The sequence below is a fragment of the Tarenaya hassleriana genome, unplaced genomic scaffold (genome assembly GCF_000463585.1).
Source record: "Tarenaya hassleriana unplaced genomic scaffold, ASM46358v1 Cleome10, whole genome shotgun sequence".
In the NCBI taxonomy this organism is placed as follows: Eukaryota; Viridiplantae; Streptophyta; class Magnoliopsida; order Brassicales; family Cleomaceae; genus Tarenaya; species Tarenaya hassleriana.
Window position 1 is genome coordinate 399372 of NW_010960188.1, and position 18304 is coordinate 417675.

Genomic DNA, 18304 nt, shown 5'->3' on the forward strand with positions numbered 1-18304 from the left:
GAAGAGCTTAAAGGGGGGAAGGCTGTTCACCTATCTGGAATTTTTGATAAATTAAGCTATGGAGTTAAAAAGACTTTTTCTATTGAATCTGTGAAATGTTCTTTCACTACTGCATACTGTTCTGTCACATCCGAACATCTGAAAGTCGGCAAGGTGCATTTTCTGATCCAGAGTATTGGGAGGGATGTGCCTATCATGCAACCTGATGTGTCCTCTGATGGATCTGAGACTCACAGTTCATCTATTGCACTGCGAGAGCAGAAGGAAATTTTCCTTTTACCTACTGTGCAGGTGTCCAACTTTCTGTCCTCTGAAGTAGCCATCTTATTAACAGAGACTGGTAACTACATAATACAACATCATCTTCTGCGTAATCTATATGCTGCCTCTAACGTTATTATGTTGCAGATGACTTTACCTCAATGGACTGCAACAACAGTGGCAAGCCGACAACTGTACAGAGCGGAGAAACCGTTGATTTCTATGTTAATCCCATCATAATATACTTTAGTGTAACTCTCACTGCTTTTGGGACCTGCTGCAAATCAGTCAATAGCAGTCAATGGGTGAAGAAGTTACAGAAACAGAAAAGTGATGTTGAATGTTTGGATGTTGATCTTGATTTTTCTGGTGGAAAATACTATGCGTCATTGAGATTGACTCGAGGGAAAAGAGGCATACTGGAGGTAATTAGGCTACACTGAAGTTGCTCTTCTTCCTGGTTGCAGAGTTTTTCCAGAGTTTTCCTCCACCTGTTTGCTTTTTATTTAAGAACAAAAATTCTATCTGGTTGGTTCAGGCAGCCGTTTTCACATCATACACTCTAAGGAATGACTCTGATTGCTCCTTGTTCTTCTATTCCCCTGGTCAAAAACCTCTATCCAGGTAACATGGTATTTTGATAAATATCTCCTTAAACATAAAAACAAATCATTCCTTCGTACTCCCTGTTTGATTAAAGTGAACATATTCAGGGACGACATAATGAAATTTGATCACAGTGTCCCACCTGAGTTTGGACTATATTTGCCCCCAGAGGTGGAGGGGTCATGGTTTTTGAGGTAAGCTATACTTACTCCTTACATAGCAAGAAATACTCGGACCAATATATTTTCATAGTCGTCTTCAATGCCTTCTTTTGCCAGATCTTGCAAGGTCTGTGTCAAATTGGTTGAAGATCGTGGAGCAAGTGAGGCAATATTGAATTTAGATACTTTATCAGGCCTTACCGAGGTCAGTCTGGAAACAGAAGATGAAGCTGGATTTCGGTATATAACAAGGTTTGGGTTGTCTGTAAGACCAATCTCAAGTAAAATTTGTGTTCCAACACAAATTGTAACTATTGCTCCAAGGCATCTTGTAATCAATGACTCAGAAGAGACAATCATCATCCAACAATGCTGTTTTCAGGTTTGTTTTGTGCCCACCTGCTGTTCCTTCTTTTCCTTCCAGGAATATGATTTATTGCTGTTTGCCCTTTTCTATGGGAGAAGGATGATTCTACAGGCATAATCACCTTGAAAAGCAAGCAGAGGTCAATGTTAAGATTGCGAGAAGAAATTGCCAAGAGGAAAGAACTTCATCTGTTTGAAAACTTTATCAGAAAGCATGGAAACGACAAAGCTAATTCGTTGATTTTCATCCAATTCCGGCCGCACAAAGCTCAATGGACCTGGTCAGGCCCATTGTGCATCACTTCAATGGGACGTTTTTTCCTCAAGTTCAGAAAGCAGCATAGTGAAGCAGTCGACGGAGGAACACCTGAAATTGAATTTGCATCTGTCAATGTGACAGAAGATGGTTCAACTCTTACTGTGCACTTTCACAAACCACCAAATATCCCACCACCCTATCGCATCGAGAATTTCTTGCACTCTGCTTCTGTCACTTACTATCAAAAGGTTGGGTAATCCTTCTAGTTAAGCACTGATAGCGTAATTTGGATTTACGAAATTCTTTATTTTTAGTGAAATTTGTGCGGTTCTCAGTACTAGTTGCTTGTTAATTACAGGATTCATCAGAGATCGAAGTACTTGGACCTGGAAGTAGGGCTGATTATGCATGGGATGATATGACCCTTCCACATAAGCTTGTAGTCATAGTAAATGGTAGTTAGCTGGCCTCTAGCATTTTTTTTGCTAAGAATTCATTGACCTCCTTACGGGCTTATATATTTTCAAGGAACTAAAAAGACCTGCACGTCTTGTGATATTCAATCTATTGAACTATCTGAAAGTGCTTTATTGAATGAGAAAGCTGGTTTATATACTTCATGCAGACTTGGATCCATTGCGTGAAGTCAACTTGGATAAGATCCGTCCATGGAGACCTCTTCTCAAGGTGACTCAACACAGAGGCCTAGTGAACCACTTGGTGTTAGAAAAGAAGGCCAACAAACAGAAAATTAATTGTGGGGAACTGAGTAACATACATATGGTAAAGGTTGGATACGAAGTATATGCAGATGGTCTTACACGAGTTCTTCGCATTTGCGAAGTTTCAGAAAGTTCTAAGGGTGACACAATGTTCCATTCTCGTTCAAAAATTCAGTTCAGAGTAAACCACCTAGGGATTCACTTGCTTGAAAAAGTGAAGCAGGTAAGTCTAAATTATATCATTTGCTTGCTACTCTATTAGCTCTGTATTTGATAGAACAGATGATTTAGTCTTCCCGTGGCGTATTCCCCGAATTTCTATACTGATTTCGTGTAATTTTTGAAGAATTTTGAGGAGAACTCTGTGCCATCCTTTGCGCCGATCCTAGTGGTGAGACTAGAAAATATTTGTCTGCAATCCTTGTTCACTGACCAGCAGAAATTTAACCAAATATGTATAGAGGTATACTTCATGTGGTGCATTTGTTGGGTTGTTTTATGGTCACAGGTGAATCGATGATTTAATTCTCTTTATCTTGGATGTTGCAGGCATTGACTGTTGATCATAAGTGGGCAGGGGCACCTTTTGCAGCCATGCTTCGCCAGCACCACCCAAGTTCCCGTGATTCAAATTATTGTCTGTTCAGATTTGTATTTGTCCTGGTTTCAAGTGGTTCTAATGTTACACAAGTCAAGTACTCCTCAATAGTCCTGCAGGTACCAAGCAGTATTTCTATCACATTTGTTGAGATTCTCCTGCCTGACTAAATTTATGTCTGGTGGGATAGAAACCAGCAGACTCCACAATTCAGTCTTCAAGTGTTGATTGTATTGCATCTATCTTTTCCCATTTCTAGGGCTTGAATCATTTATGTTTTCTGTGTGCAGCCAATTGATTTGAACCTTGATGAGGAGACTCTAATGAGAATTGTGCCATTCTGGAGAACATCTCTAAGTACAAATTCTCAGAGTCGTCAATTTTATTTTGACCATTTTGAAATCCACCCTATAAAGGTTTGTTGGTCATAAAATCTCACTCTAGTCGTCGTTTTTCTTTCATCGCTATGGCGTGCTCTGTGTTAAGGATATCACCTTGTTTATATAAATTCTCCTTTTATTAGATTATCACAAATTTTCTCCCCGGGGACTCATACTCAAGCTATAACTCAGCTCAGGAAACACTGAGGTCACTGCTGCATTCTGTAATTAAGGTGGATATCGGACATTTCCACTTTATTCTTAACTTGTTTCGCCCATTATCATTTCAGAGAAAACATTTATAAGCTGCTGCTTGTCTTTTTCCTCTTTTTTCCTTGTAGGTTCCGCGGATAAAAAATATGGTTGTAGAGCTAAATGGGGTACTCATCACTCACGCTCTGATAACTGTTCGCGAGTTACTTATCCGATGTGTAAAACACTACTCATGGTACTGTCTTTTGCTTTTTGAATTTTAAAGTTCCATGGTACAATAGCGGCTAATTTCATATGCTACTTCTAAGTGGCACTAAAATGCTGTTGTTTTCCTCTAGGTATTCAATGAGAGCAATCTACATCGCCAAAGGAAGTCTGTTGCTTCCACCGGCTTTTGCATCCATGTTTGATGATTTCGCTTCATCCTCTCTGGATGCATTTTTCGATCCTTCTGGTGGCTTGGTGAATATTCCTGGTCTGACATTAGGTAATCAATGAATGTTACTGGTATCCTTTCCTTCAGTGTCACTACTATTTTCTGTATTACAATTCATAAAGGTAAATACTCACTGCTTATATCTGTGGTTAGGTACCTTTAAACTCCTCAGCAGGTTTATCGACAGTAAAGGATTATCAGGGACAAGGCGCTACTTTGGCGACCTCGGGAAAACTGTAAGGTCCATGTTTTCCTCAGTTATGAATATGCTAGACCTTTTTGTCACTGAAGTTTTTATGCAACAACCATGTTGCAGTTAAAAACAGCAGGGTCCAATGTAGTCTTCGCTGCTGTCACTGAAATCTCCGACTCGGTTCTGAAGGGTGCAGAAATGAAGGGTCTTGATGGACTGGTGGGACTAATCTTTTTATAATTGTGATCTAATAGCAAAGATTCCGTTATCATAATGGTACTTAAGAGTCTTCTCTCTTCTTCCAGGTTAGCGGTTTCCACCAAGGAATCCTTAAACTGGCAATGGAGCCCTCACTGATAGGGACGGCTTTGATGGAAGGTGGACCTGACAGAACGATTAAGCTCGACCGTAGTCCTGGTGTTGATGAGGTGAAACTACCACTTGGTTTATGCTTCAGGGTTAACCACTAGATTGTCATGATTTGAGCTTCCACACTCAAGCAAAGAACAATAGGAAAGAGGGGAAAAAACTAGAGATCTAGGGTTTTACGATGAACTTGCATGATGTCTACTTGTCTGTTATCACACTTTCCTTTCATGAATTTCCATCAGTGAGCTCATAATGTTCATTCTGCAGTCAGTCCTTGATACTGTGGTTGATTAGATTGATTATATTCGTGCGGTGCAGTTATATATCGAAGGATACCTTCAAGCTGTGTTGGATACCATTTATAGACAAGAATATCTCAGAGTCAAAGTCATCGATGATCAGGTAAATAGCAGACTGCAAGCTCCTCTAAGTTAGATTGTTTTTGTCATTCTGAAAATGCAAATGGGTTCCTAATATCTGTACATTTGTGCACGTCAGTACTCATCAATTCTCCGTTTTGCTGGAAATGTTACCCGTGTTTCGGTGGCTCACAGTCACACTTGTGGACTTGCATTTTTAGGTTTTTCTCAAAAATCTTCCTCCAAGTAGTTCTCTTATAGACGAGATAATGGATCGTGTTAAAGATTTCCTTGAGAGCAGGGGTTTACTCAAAGTAGATCCCACAACATCCCGTCCTCTTCGTCGCCTTCATGGAGAAAGAGTAAGTCGGCGCCCTCTGGGTCCTTTTTTTCCCCCATCAATCCATATTTTCGTTCATCATATCCTCCATATTCATGCATTTACAAGCCTCTCTGATTGCACTGATAGACATAGAAAGGTGCTCGATTTGCTCATACCTCAGCTTTTGATGCCGGACAAAGCAATGAATCATTCATATAACCCATGTCTATATATTCATTAGTAAAGCCTGAGTTCATAATCTTTCGACTACGCAGGAATGGAAAATCGGACCGACAGTGATGGCCCTATGCGAACACCTCTTTGTGAGCTTTACAATTCGGATGCTAAGACAACAGGCCAGTAAGTTCGTTTCAGGTGTACGGTCTAAAGAGAAAACGGAGGCTGAGGCCAAGGAAAGCACAAGTACAACAGCCATAGTACCCGCAGGAGCAGCCAGAGACAGCCACAAGGTAAGGTTTATGTGGAGTTCAGGAATTGGAAAATTCATTGCATCGGGTATTATCGCATACATCGATGGTAGGTTGTGTCGAAATATTCCGAACCCTCTCGCCCGTCGGATCGTGAGCGGTTTTCTGTTAAGTTTGCTTGACAATAGCGATGAACAATAGTAACATCTCTTGGGGGGCTCTCTTTCTCGTCTCTAGTAATAGATAGTCTTTGATTGTATAGTTTTTCTTGATTGGATATGTCTCCCCTGAAATTTCATTTCAGTCTGTAAAATTAAGTTTTGCATTGTTATATATCATCAGAGAGAGAATGAGATGGTTGAAGGTAGAGGTATCTGTAGTTCGCACATAGCTTTTTTTTTAAAAAAATCCAAATCGGTCGTAGTGTTTTCAATCAAGAAGGGAAACGTCATTGCCGCCGAGTAATTATCATCCGTATTTAAAATGTGGTGTAGTTTTATACTGCAAAAAAGGAACCATACTGTAAATGGCCCCTTCGGCTTCATTCATCATCATCTCCTTTGTGTTAAAAGCCCCCAGTTAGTTGCGGGTTACAAACTAACTGTACGTTAAAACCCTGTTTAATCAAATTCGCTTGAATCATCACTCCATCTGACTTTCCATAACTGTGGATGAAACCAGTAAAATCGTGTTCGCAGCGCATTGCTGCTGTTTTTTCGGTGGGTTCTATTTTTTTTTTTTCGTTTTGTTTAAAGATGTTTTATAAAACAAAAGTAGGAAGATGGACCGAGCAAAGCTTTAAAGAAATAAAAAAAAGATTGGCCCACCGTTATAGGACTTCTATATCAAACAGAAACAGCCGCCACCGGTTTTGTCGAATCCTGGGGGTTCTCGGCCCAAAGTATAATCACTTTCAAGCAAAAATAAGAATAAAAATATATCCTGGTTTCTTAAAAATCCATTTCAATTCTTGTAGTTTTAGATAACGCACAACAACCGAGTGAACCTCTCTGTATATAACTACACATATATATAGAGACACTAACACGTCTATTATAATTACTTCACACGTAATAATTCAATCTCTCCCAAGTCCTGCAACACTTTTCCCACTTCTCCCTCGCATACACATCAAATCTCCCTTTAGAAAGAAAAAAAAAACAAAAGGCAAAGGTTTTTCTTTGTGATTGGTAAGAATATGGAGTACGTGAACGGAAAACCCACGTCGCCGGATCAGTTGGAAAAGAATTTCGACGAAGATCAAGTGACGAAGCAGCTACATCTAAAATCTTCAACTAAGGAAACGCAAATGGAAACACTGAACAAGAAGGCGGTTCTGAAACGTATCCGCAATCACAAGTGTCTTCACCAAATAAAGAGCTTCCTTCTATCCACCGCCACCGCACCAGACTCCGAGCAACGGTGGCTCGACCGCGGCGACGTCTTTTCTTGCCCTTAGACTCTTTCTTCCTTCGTCTTTATGTAATTTTCTTCTTCTTCTTATGATCATATTTACCGTTTTAAATTAACTCGTACGAGAACTTACATCAGATTTTTACGAATATAACGATGGTTTGTGTTTGATATTAAAAATTAATGTACCGCTTTTTTATATTTATCATTGATCAAGCGAGAAAATTTAATTTTCGAATATTAAACCAAAGGAAATTAAACAATAAGATAAAATATAACTTCAACTGAATGAGAGGGGTTTTTAAGCTAATGTCCAACTCTTTTGATGCATATTTGAGTGAACAGGAGAGACTATTTTGCTCGTCAACAAACCCAGTCAAATGTAAAAAAAGGAATTCAATCTTGGGTTCGGAAATTTAGATCCGACTTTACATTTAAGCCCATTTGAGATGTGCGGACTTAAATTTGTGATATATAAAAATCAGATTTGGATTTAGAAGAAAAGAGAAATTAAATAAATATTTAAGATAGGGAGTTTATGTGTATTAGAGAGAAAAATAATCTATAGTTATATTAGACAATTTAGATTACATATATAGATAATATAAAAATAAAAAAGTAAGGTACTTAAATAATATGACAAATGGCTAAGACAATATAAACAAAGATTTTGATGTGATATGATTGATACTTTTATTTTCTGATTGATATCTCTCTTTTATTCTAATGGCTTGTTAATGCCTTAATTAATTTTAGTATAATTTATGAAAAATATTCTTCAATAATACCTACTAGAAAAACAAACAAGTGCATCTTTCTTTCTATTTGTTAAGCCTTTGAATCGCGATTTTTCCTTCGAATCGGTCTAATTTTTCTTCTTCGAGATGCATGGTAAACTCTCTAATTACATATTATATGTTTGATAAACCCTTTTATTCACTTATTTTCATGATTTTATAATTATATATATATGTAATAATCTTTATATATCATTGTTTATGAAAATTATAACACTATACATTTATCTTAAATATGTATTTTACATTGTGATAAAAAAAAGGTTTTATACCAGATTGTATCATAAAATATAAAGTATTAACTTAATCCACATTCATGTGTATTAACATTAAATTAAGCTTGTTTTTAGATTATAATTCTATTAATTAATACATTATCCGTGCACATTTTTTTATTATCTTAGAGGAGAGAAGAGAAAAATGGTGAATCGTTCTTCCAACTATTCACCATAAGATCTATGGACTTTAAGTGTTTTTGATAGATAAAAATCGGATTTGGACTTAGAAGGAAGAAGAAATCAAATAAATAAGATAGAGAGTTTATGTATTTAGTCTGTCGGTTCTCCACGTTGCATTGTCTTATTCTTCAACAACAAAATGTCACAATCTCAGAGATGTATAAACGACTGTTAGGTATAAATTTAACGATTAGAAAGTCAGCAAAGAATATGCACATAGAGCAATCAAGGGCCTATTCGGTGGGACATATAAGATATACTAATCTTCACTCATCTTCTTGTTACTTGATCATTAATTAATATATATTTTAATGTTGTTAGGAAAGAAATGCTTATATGATTGTATACGTACATGAACGAGACAAGGACAAAGTAATGGCTAGCGTGGGTAAGGCGGACATTCCACAACATCTTGAGGTAATTTCTCTAATCACATTTTTCTAGTTCTCCTACCTTATCTTTTGGTTTGGAATAAAAATGACCACCACAAGTTGGGTCACGATATTTTTAAAATATGATTTTCTTGAAATAGGAAGGGATTCCTTCACAACCGACTTACCCGGGGGAACATAGTACCATGCCATCTAAAATGTCTACGGTGGATTCTCTTACCTTGAAGTTTGTTCTTTGGTTTGGAATAAAAATGACCAAGACAAGTTGGATTTTGATATTTTTCAAACGCGATTTCCTTGAAATAAGAAGGGATTCCTTCACAATCAGCTTCCCCGGAGAACATAGCCCCATGCTATCTAAAATGCCTACGGTGGTAGGTTCTCTTACCTTGAAACAAGAAGGGATGCCTACACAGCCGACTTACCTAGGCGAACATAGTTTCATACTGTCTAAAATGCCTAAAGTGATGGGTTCTCTTACGTTGTAGTTTATTCTTTGGTTTGGAATAAAAATGATCAAGACATTGGGTCACGGTATTTTTTAATGTGAGTAATGTGGCAAATGTTAGGCACCGCTTGGTTGAGAAATGATTTTCTCAATTAGCAACAAGACGTTGTGAGTAATGTGGGTGGGGTTTGAGATTCAGGATTCGGATATGATAAGGTTTATCACAAAACTATTTCTTCCATTATATATATATATATATATATGTCGTGTTACTTTTTTTAACAAGATTTCTTCGAAACAGGGCACTATCCCTTCACAACTAGATTATTCAAGCGAATACAGGTCTACTACAGTCGAGGTGGGTTCGATGAACGGCTCTAACTTCTCGTGGTTCATTCTCGGAATCTGATTCAATGGTACAACGACTTGAATTAATGGATCTGGATTACTCCTCTGATTTTGGCCTAGTTTTTCTTATTCGAGATGTATGGTAAACTCTTTAATTACATATTATATGTTCGATAAACCTTTTTAGTCACTTATTTTTATGATTTTATAATTTTATATGTATGTAATAATCTTTATAAATCATTGTTTATGAAAATTGTAAAACCAAAAATTTATCTTAAACATGTAGTTTTCATTGTGACAAAAAAAAGTTTCTTACGAGATTGTACCATAAAATATAAAGTATTAACTTAATCCATGTGTATTAACATCAAATTAAGTTGTTTTTAGATTATAAATCTATTAACTAACATATTATCCGTGCACATTTTTTATTATCTTAGAGGGAAGAAAAGAAAAATGGTGTCTCGTCCTTCTAACTATTCACTCCTTCTAACTATTCACCATAAGATATATGGACTTTAAGTGTTTGTGTTAGATAAAAATCAGATTTGTATTTAGAAGAAAAAAAAATTAAATAAATGTTTAAGATAGAGAATTTATGTGTATTAGAGAGAAAAAAAAATCTATAATTATATTAGATAATTTAGATTGCATAAATAAAAAAGTAAGATAACTAAATAATGCAACAAATGGTTAAGACAATATAAAGAAAGATTTTGATGTGATGATGATTGATACTTTTATTGTCAGAATGATATCTTGTTGATTATAATGGCATGTTAATGTCTTCATTAATTTTAGTATAATTTATAAAAAATATTCTTCAATAATACCTACCTAGGAAAACAAACGAGTGCATCTGTCTTTCTAATTGTTAAACCTCCGAATCGCGATTTTTTCTTCGAATCAGTCTAGTTTTTCTTCTTTTAGATGCATGGTAAACTCTCTAATTACATATTATATATCCGATAAACCCTTTTAGACACTTATTTTCATGATTTTATAATTTTATCTATATGTAATAATCTTTATAAATCATTGTTTATGAAAATTATAAAATCATACATTTATCTTAAATATGTATTTTTCATTGTGACAAAAAAAAGGTTTCATATCAGAGTGTACCATAAAATATAAAGTATCAAATTAATCCACATACATGTGTATTAACATTAAATTAAGTTTGTTTTTATATTATAATTCTATTAACTAACACGTTATTTGTGTACATTTTTTTATTATCTTTCCGGATTTTAGTGGTTTGCCACTCCTCATACCAAGTTAGACTCTCCCGAGCTAGATTTAGACTCCTTTTACAGTGCTTTATCTGACTTTGAAGAAAACCTTTGATTTTGTTTGTTGTGAACAACTCGGGACTTAATCTAGTTCTTTGGCTTGAAAGTTTGTTACGGATGTTTTCCATATTTCTGTGCTTCGGATAACTCTAGATTTTTGTTTTTTGGAGTACAATTCAAATCTCTTTTCTCCTTCTGTGTATCACGAGCAATATGGTTATGGAGTTAATTTCATTTTAAATTAACCATTGTACAAGGACTCACGTCGGGTAATAAGTATATGTTTGATATTAGAAATTAATACACCGCTTTTTTATACTCCCTCCATTTCCATTTTAGATTTTTTTACAGTTTTTAAAAAAAGGTTTTAAAAAGTCAATAAAACCCTTATTAAATCATATTCACGTTAATATTCTGTTGAAGTTTTATATTTTAATTAAGAATAAAATTGGAAATTTTTATTAGAAATTATTTAAAAAATTTAAAATGATAACTATTTAGGAACAAAAACTAATTTCTAAAATGACAATTATGAAGAAACGAAGGAAGCATTTTTCATTGATTAAGCCTTTAACCAAATTAAGTTAAGTTACACGACATATATTTGTGGGTATTTCGGCCTAATATTTTCCCCGGCCCAAGCCAATTTTGTCTCAACCCTAATCACGTGTTCGTCACTTGTACGTCCGAAGACTCCAGGCTTCTTCGAGAAGTTCGTTTCTTCTTTGCTGTCGATCCGCTCTGCTTCTCTTCAAGGTTAGGGTTTCTTCCGCTTCTTCCTCCCTGAGTTGTTCGAATCTCTTACACTGCCTGCATCTTCCTCTTCGGCTGCTTTTTCTGTGGGTTCATGTTTGGTTTGAAAGCATATCCATCTTCCTCTGTTTCGGTTGATCTTGTTCGATATTCGTAATTTTAAACACCTTTGGATTTGAGCGCGGCCTTGTCAAACTGGGTCGTTACCTTTGGATTTGGGCTTTTGTCATTTGAGCCCATTTGACCCGTGGTCGCCGGAAACTTGGGTTTCGGAAATTCTGAAAATTACATAAATACCCTTAACTTTTCAAATATTATCTAAAAACCGCATGGGTTTCTTCTATTCCCCTCCCTCTTCATTTCCCGACTTCTATCTTCAAACCCATCGCCCCTCACCAGCTCTCTCCTTCTCTCTTTCTCTCTACGATTCGCCCCTCACGGTTGCCGACCTCACCTCTCCCTTTGTCGGTCTTCCGTCCCGTATGCCTCAGGTTTGTCTTTAGGAATTTGTTGCTCGTGATTTCTCATTTAGGGTTTCGGTTTTTGATTTCATAGGTCTCGTTAGGTTAGGGTTTGGTCGATGAAGGTTAGGGGTGCCGTCGTTTCTGGTTTCTCAGATTTGCTGTTATCTCTCTGCCTTTTGTTTCTGGTTTGCAAGTTTTGCGTCGTTTCTGGGTTCACCGTTTCAGAGGCAGAAATCGGTAACTTTTATCGAAAAGGAACTACGTATTGGCTTGTTTTCTTTGATATTCTGCAGCAAAGATCATTAAACACACAGGGTCGATAACTCGCCTACTGCATGCGAAAGTTGTTTCTTCATCTTAAGGGCTTGTTTTCTCAGAATAAGTCTTTCTCTATGAGACAAATTTGTGTGTGATTTTGAGGCTTAGAGTTAGGGCTTTGATGGAGCTTGAGTTCCATGTGGTCTGTCGAGCGCTGACAGTGTTGCTTTTCCTCTGTTTTTTTAGTGGGACCGCTGAAGAAGTCGGGGAATCTGACTCGGTGGAAAGAAATTGCGAGTAAGTTGTGGAGTCCAAATTGGTGTAAGGAGCTGGTGGATCATCGGAATTGATAGAGAAATGCAGATTAATTAATTCAGTTTGTATCACATAATCTGATTCTTGCAAGGAAATCTGCGGGGAGTTAGATTCAGCAAATCCATCTGGACAATATTAGATAACATAAAACTATGTTTGTTCAAGGAATCCACCTGAGTGAACATAGTTCTATGTGGTATAATATTGTCCAGACAGATTCGCTAATTAGAATCAGGTTCCGTGATACAATTTGAATCAATTGATATGTATTTCTCTTCCGGTTCTGATGGCCCGTCAACTTTTTCCACCAAGTTGGAGTCCACAGTTTCCTAGGCACTTTCCACCGACTCGGATTTTCCGGCTTCCTCATATTCGTTTTACACCGCCTTATCTGACTTTTGCCGTACACATTTGATTTTGCTCGTTGTTAGTGGAGCAACAAACATGGCTATCGCTATCTTGTTAATTCTATCGCTATCTTGTCTCATGGCTATAGTGTTGGTTTAGATGTTATAGGATAATCTAAGATACGATATGAAAATCAATGGATCAGCAGATGAAGTTGTCTCAATGGTGTGATTCAAAAAAAGTCCTTTAAACACCACCATAGCATTAGCCATAATGTTCTTGATACCGTTTTGGAATGCACACCGCGGCGGAGAAAAGAGATCTGAATTTTGGGGACAATTTTGTCGTCTCCGATCTCAGAAAGGATACAGAAAGTTCTGCCGGTTCCGATTCTGATGGCCCGTCAACTTTTTCCACCAAGTTGGAGTCCACAGTTTCCTAGGCACTTTCCACCGACTCGGATTTTCCGGCTTCCTCATATTCGTTTTACACCGCCTTATCTGACTTTTGCCGTACACATTTGATTTTGCTCGTTGTTAGTGGAGCAACAAACATGGCTATCGCTATCTTGTTAATTCTATCGCTATCTTGTCTCATGGCTATAGTGTTGGTTTAGATGTTATAGGATAATCTAAGATACGATATGAAAATCAATGGATCAGCAGATGAAGTTGTCTCAATGGTGTGATTCAAAAAAAGTCCTTTAAACACCACCATAGCATTAGCCATAATGTTCTTGATACCGTTTTGGAATGCACACCGCGGCGGAGAAAAGAGATCTGAATTTTGGGGACAATTTTGTCGTCTCCGATCTCAGAAAGGATACAGAAAGTTCTGCCGGAGAAAACTGCGAGAAAGAAAAAGGAGGGAGGGTCAGCAGCGTGTGACGATTGAAATGGAAACATAAAGAAAACTTACAGAGCAGCGAGGTAGCCAGCTGACATCCACAGGAACGACAGCGCCATACACTCCTTTCTCGTGTGAAAGAACGAAGGCGTTTCATCTCCCTCTAATCTCGTCGTTACAAGACTATACTCAGCCCCAGAGTAATAGTGCCATTCCTCGACGTACTTCAAACTGACTGTCTGGAGGCGTTCGTCGCAACTGCTCCCGAGTTTCCAACCATCAGCGTATCTCCTGCCAAGCACCGTGGATAAGTTGTCCACCCTCCAGGTCGCTTCCAGAGGATCCACTTTCGGCAGGTGCTCTGGTCCTTCTATGAATCCCTCTCGCAGATTCCTTTCGAAAAACGGATGGCAAAGTAACTTCGATCCTAACAAATAAAAACCGTCCGATCCAGAATCTGTCCAAGCTGTATCTCGGATGAAACTAGCAAAAAGCTTGTCTAAAGTGAACAGCAGGTCCTGAGGGTTTCCTACAAGTGGATTTGCTGGAACCACCTCAACACTCTCAGCGCCCGCCATCCCTATTAGTCGTTTAACATGTCAAAAAGACTTTCAGTCTTCAAAAAAAAAAGGTTGAATCTTGATTCTTGAAAGAGGGTAGCTTTTTTTACGTACCCATGAGACGGCTGCTCACAAAAGGCTTGGCATCAAAGACTTCAAAGTCATCAACATGCTCTCCCGTTCCCACGAATACGACGGGGCTTTTGGCTGACGCGACGCTTCAATGGGGAGAAGATAAAAGACAAAACCAACCACATCAACCGCTGCTGCGATAAAACATAGAACCATGCCAAAAGGCAAAACTCAACATAGTGGCACACTTACGCGCTGAGAGCGCCAACTCCCTTGGGGTGGCCATCCAAATGAGTGAGAATAACAGCTCCTCTTCTGACACCGAGATTTCGCTTGAAGGCTGCAGCTTGATCCAGCGCAGTTTGACCGATACGGCTGTCCACGACAAGTATAACAAGATGCGGTTTCTGAAAGAAGAAAACAACATATCATATCAATCAGCAACGACGGCAAGCACAAAACAAGGGGTCAAAAAAAAAAGGGAACACACACCGTTGCTTCAACAAGTCGGCGCATTCCTTCAAAGAGGGCACCTTCTTGTTCATGGCGGCCACTAGTATCCACGATAATAAGATCATGTCCGTCTTTCCTACACCATTCTATTTCTTGACGGGCTATTCTGGCAGGATCCCAGTCAATGTAGCTGCACAAACACAATTGGCTATTACAAAATTGAGACAACAAAGGAGGAGAACCTTTTAATAATATTATGGTACCTTCCATAACATGGAACCCCAGCGCTCCAAGCGCTCTGCTTAAGCTGTTTATAAGCCCTAAAAGTATCGGCACAGACCAGAGCCGGGCTATATCCCATCTCGCGGTGATAACGAGCGTACTTGACACACGTGGTGGTCTTCCCAGAGCCTCGTAACCCGACGACCAGGACAATGCTGGGGTCACCCTTTGTCGGGATGAATGTAGGTTTGCCCCAATCGAGCACCACGCACATCTCATCGAAGATAGCCTGCATTATCACCCATAATTCAAACCAGAGAAAGAAAGAATAGCAATTCATGAAAGAAGAAAACAGACCTGTTGAATGATCTTCTTCTCGTATCGTTTACACTTCGTCATGATCCTTCGCTCCATCTCCTTCACAACTGGTATTGAAACATCGGCCTGAAGCATAGCTGCGGATATCTCGTACATGCACTTCTCCACAGCACCATCACCTAAGATTTTGTTATTACACATCTCCTTAACGGCGCCGGAGATCCGCCTCCTCGCTTCCTCCAACACCATCCTCACCTCTGTCGCCGTTTACTTCCCAAACCTAGGGTTTGGAATTACTGGCTCTGGTTATGAGAAGACCTAAAATCCCAAGTAGCGGTGGATCAAATCTACAGATACCATAATTATATTAACCTGACAAGAATTAAGGAATACCCCCATCTTCTTCTTCTTCTACGACGGTTTAACGTTTATACGAAAATGGCATTATCAAATAAATCATATGATTTCTTTCTTTTTGTCAGATAGATTCTGAAATCTTTAATGTTTCAAATATTCTGTTTCCGTTTGGATTTAAAGTTTGAAACGTTAATGTCCAACTTAATGGCGGTTCCTTTTGTTAGAAAAAAAAAATTCCTTAAAAAAAATATTTTGAACGCCACAAAAAACACACCCCAAAATTTTATTTTATTTTTTTGGATTCTATACCTCGGTGTGAAGCCAAACAGATCTTCTTTTTTTTTTTTTTGGAATCTTAACACATCCTATAATAATACGAACAAATAAATTATATCAGCTCCGGTCAAGTATAATAATACGAAGAGTTTATATGTGTTGTGCGTCTTATGTAATTAGTGTTGTACAGTAAGTGTCGAAACTGTGAGCCATAGGGTACGTGCGAATGAACAGTAAAATTAGAAGTTGTAATTCATTTTGATATAACAATAACATTTAACTTAGAATTTTTTTAATGGGGGAAAACAACTGCTGCTGAAGATGGTGAACATGAAGTGCATACGGGTATCTGCAATTCAGGAAATACGATAAATTTCGTTTTTTACACTCGTAAACGAATTTCGTTTTATACACCCTTAAATCAATTGCTCTAAACATACATTAGCTCCAAATTTAAATTACAATGAGTAAAATTAGTTTTTAAAAAAATTAAAACCCTAGTCTATTTAGAACATAGGGGAAGAATACAGGTGTCAAAACTCAAAAGGGATAATCGGTCTAGCTGCACTCAGCATGAAATTTTCGGGTCCCGGTTTGGGTTGACCCGTTACGAATCCTAAATACACATCTATTAAAAACCGCCATACAACAACATAGCTCCGGTACACATCTTCAACTTTTTTTTTTTTGTTAATCCGGAAGTTCACCGGGCCTTCGGCCCGACTAGATCTCCCAGAGGATCGGGGTGAATACCCCTCCCCACCCTCAGAAATCGAACCGCTGACGTGAAGGCACATTGGTCCACACCTCAGCCACTCACCCACGCTAGTTTGGGTTCTTCAACTTCATAAATCCAACAAAATCTCTTCCCCTTTCGAGTAAATCTTGTTTAAAAAAATACCACGACGTATATAAGTAATGGAAGAAAACAAATAAATGTTAAAAGAATATATTTTTTGGTTAACCTAATCAGATTCGAATTTTAAATCGCTAATCAATAAATTTGTCTACCTACATTAATCATATCGATCTGTTACCAACCCACAAATAAGTATCTATTTAAGTAGGAAGATTACTACATAGCAAAAATATTCGGTATTACGTTGGTAGACAATCTGTCTCTAGTTCTCCCTAACGAAAAATGTGTTCTTTTCTTCACCATTTACCTTCGCTTAAAACATGTCTTCTAAAAGAACCAATGGAAGTCTTAATTCAAACGGTTCATGCCTCTCTATGTTATTAATGACATTTTGGTGTTCAGAGCGCATGTCTTTCATTGAAAAGTATAGTGATAAAAAGATATGTATTTCCAAATTCAAAATCAAAATAACGATTAGGTTAAAAAAAATAAAGAATTTCTCTTGTTTTTTTTTTAAATTTATTCAACCCATTTGGATTGGGTTTAATTGGATTGGGCAACCCAAGTTGCCATCACAGAGTCTGGTTAAAAGAAACCTAGGTATTTTAGATGATATTCAGAAAGTGAAGGGTATTTCTGTAACTTTGTAAATTTCCGAAACTCGAGTTGAACCACGGGTCAAATGGGCTCAAATGATAAAAGCTCAAATCCAAAGGTAAGAACCCAGTTTGACATTGAAGACGAAACATAGATATTCAACCGGAAAATCCACAAGACGTATTCCAACCTAACCGAGTGAAAAGGGCTTTGACCTAAACCCCAAATCGCAAAAGGTATAAAAACATATGCATACATGAATTGATATGTATATATGTAATAAATAAATAAATAAATAAAATCGATGGGATCACTTTATTCCCCGGTCACTTCCACGCTTGGACCTCCCATTAGGCCTTTTTAGCTAACTAACCCATAGGCTTTAGCCTATACATTATTATTACATTCATCTCTCCTCCATATATAAAACGCCGAATCCAACAACATAGATTTTATTCTTGTATTTTTTTTCTGTAAGCTTTTGTAACTTTCTATTTTATGGTAATATGATTTTTTTTATACAAGTTTCAAAGTTTTTAGTTCTCTGGGTTTTTTATATGGTAGAAGGTATGCACACCGTTCATAAGAAAAAGGGTTATGTGATTTTTCTCTGAAAAAGAATGTTTGCTCTATGTAAATTGTGTGAGATATATAGTTTTATCAAAAAAAAAATAGTGAGATATATATATATATATTAAATAGAAAGGTGGTGAAGGAAAAAGCTTAGTGTACTTTTACAAGAGAATCATCGATTGCGAAGTTCCCGCTGCTTTTGAGAA

The 18304-nt window shown here is 37.5% G+C and overlaps 3 protein-coding genes and 1 long non-coding RNA gene across 4 annotated transcripts in view; 3 read left to right on the forward strand and 1 right to left on the reverse strand.

Moving 5' to 3' along the window:
• Positions 1–6040, forward strand: part of LOC104827123 — a 15926-nt gene extending 9886 nt beyond the window's left edge. The window contains exons 18-37 of the mRNA XM_010560201.2: positions 1–340; positions 409–686; positions 800–885; positions 975–1061; positions 1146–1410; positions 1494–1901; positions 2012–2108; positions 2279–2598; positions 2722–2838; positions 2925–3092; positions 3264–3389; positions 3497–3586; positions 3695–3801; positions 3905–4053; positions 4156–4238; positions 4319–4414; positions 4501–4623; positions 4883–4966; positions 5145–5285; positions 5521–6040. Of these exons, the coding sequence (XP_010558503.1) occupies positions 1–340; positions 409–686; positions 800–885; positions 975–1061; positions 1146–1410; positions 1494–1901; positions 2012–2108; positions 2279–2598; positions 2722–2838; positions 2925–3092; positions 3264–3389; positions 3497–3586; positions 3695–3801; positions 3905–4053; positions 4156–4238; positions 4319–4414; positions 4501–4623; positions 4883–4966; positions 5145–5285; positions 5521–5874 (3519 nt within the window). The 3' untranslated portion in view covers positions 5875–6040. The remainder of the gene's footprint in view (positions 341–408; positions 687–799; positions 886–974; positions 1062–1145; positions 1411–1493; positions 1902–2011; positions 2109–2278; positions 2599–2721; positions 2839–2924; positions 3093–3263; positions 3390–3496; positions 3587–3694; positions 3802–3904; positions 4054–4155; positions 4239–4318; positions 4415–4500; positions 4624–4882; positions 4967–5144; positions 5286–5520) is intronic.
• Positions 6041–6697: 657 nt separating this feature from the next.
• On the forward strand, positions 6698–7273 carry LOC109116099. The gene has a single exon (XM_019200896.1). The coding sequence runs from the start codon at positions 6872–6874 to the stop codon at positions 7130–7132; it is 261 nt and encodes an 86-aa protein (XP_019056441.1). The 5' UTR covers positions 6698–6871; the 3' UTR covers positions 7133–7273.
• A 4655-nt stretch (positions 7274–11928) lies between these two features.
• On the forward strand, positions 11929–13188 carry LOC104827129. Its single transcript, XR_773885.1, has 2 exons — positions 11929–12071; positions 12549–13188. It is a non-coding gene; the product is annotated as an uncharacterized LOC104827129 (long non-coding RNA).
• A 1294-nt stretch (positions 13189–14482) lies between these two features.
• Positions 14483–16068, reverse strand: LOC104827137 (signal recognition particle 54 kDa protein 2). Its single transcript, XM_010560219.1, has 3 exons — positions 15160–16068; positions 14936–15086; positions 14483–14850 (listed from the first exon to the last, which is right to left on the reverse strand). The coding sequence occupies exons 1-3, from the start codon at positions 15456–15458 to the stop codon at positions 14692–14694; spliced, it is 609 nt and encodes a 202-aa protein (XP_010558521.1). The 5' UTR covers positions 15459–16068; the 3' UTR covers positions 14483–14691.
• Between the last annotated feature and the right edge of the window lie 2236 nt (positions 16069–18304).

Coding starts and splice junctions, on each gene's coding strand:
- LOC109116099 (XM_019200896.1), top strand. CDS start 6,872: ATGGAGTACGTGAACGGAAAACCCACGTCGCCGGATCAGTTGGAAAAG.
- LOC104827137 (XM_010560219.1), bottom strand. CDS start 15,458: ATGAATTGCTATTCTTTCTTTCTCTGGTTTGAATTATGGGTGATAATG. Junction 15,087..15,159: donor GGGGTTCCATGTTATGGAAG/GTACCATAATAT, acceptor GTGTTTGTGCAG/CTACATTGACTGGGATCCTG. Junction 14,851..14,935: donor GCCGACTTGTTGAAGCAACG/GTGTGTGTTCCC, acceptor TTCTTCTTTCAG/AAACCGCATCTTGTTATACT.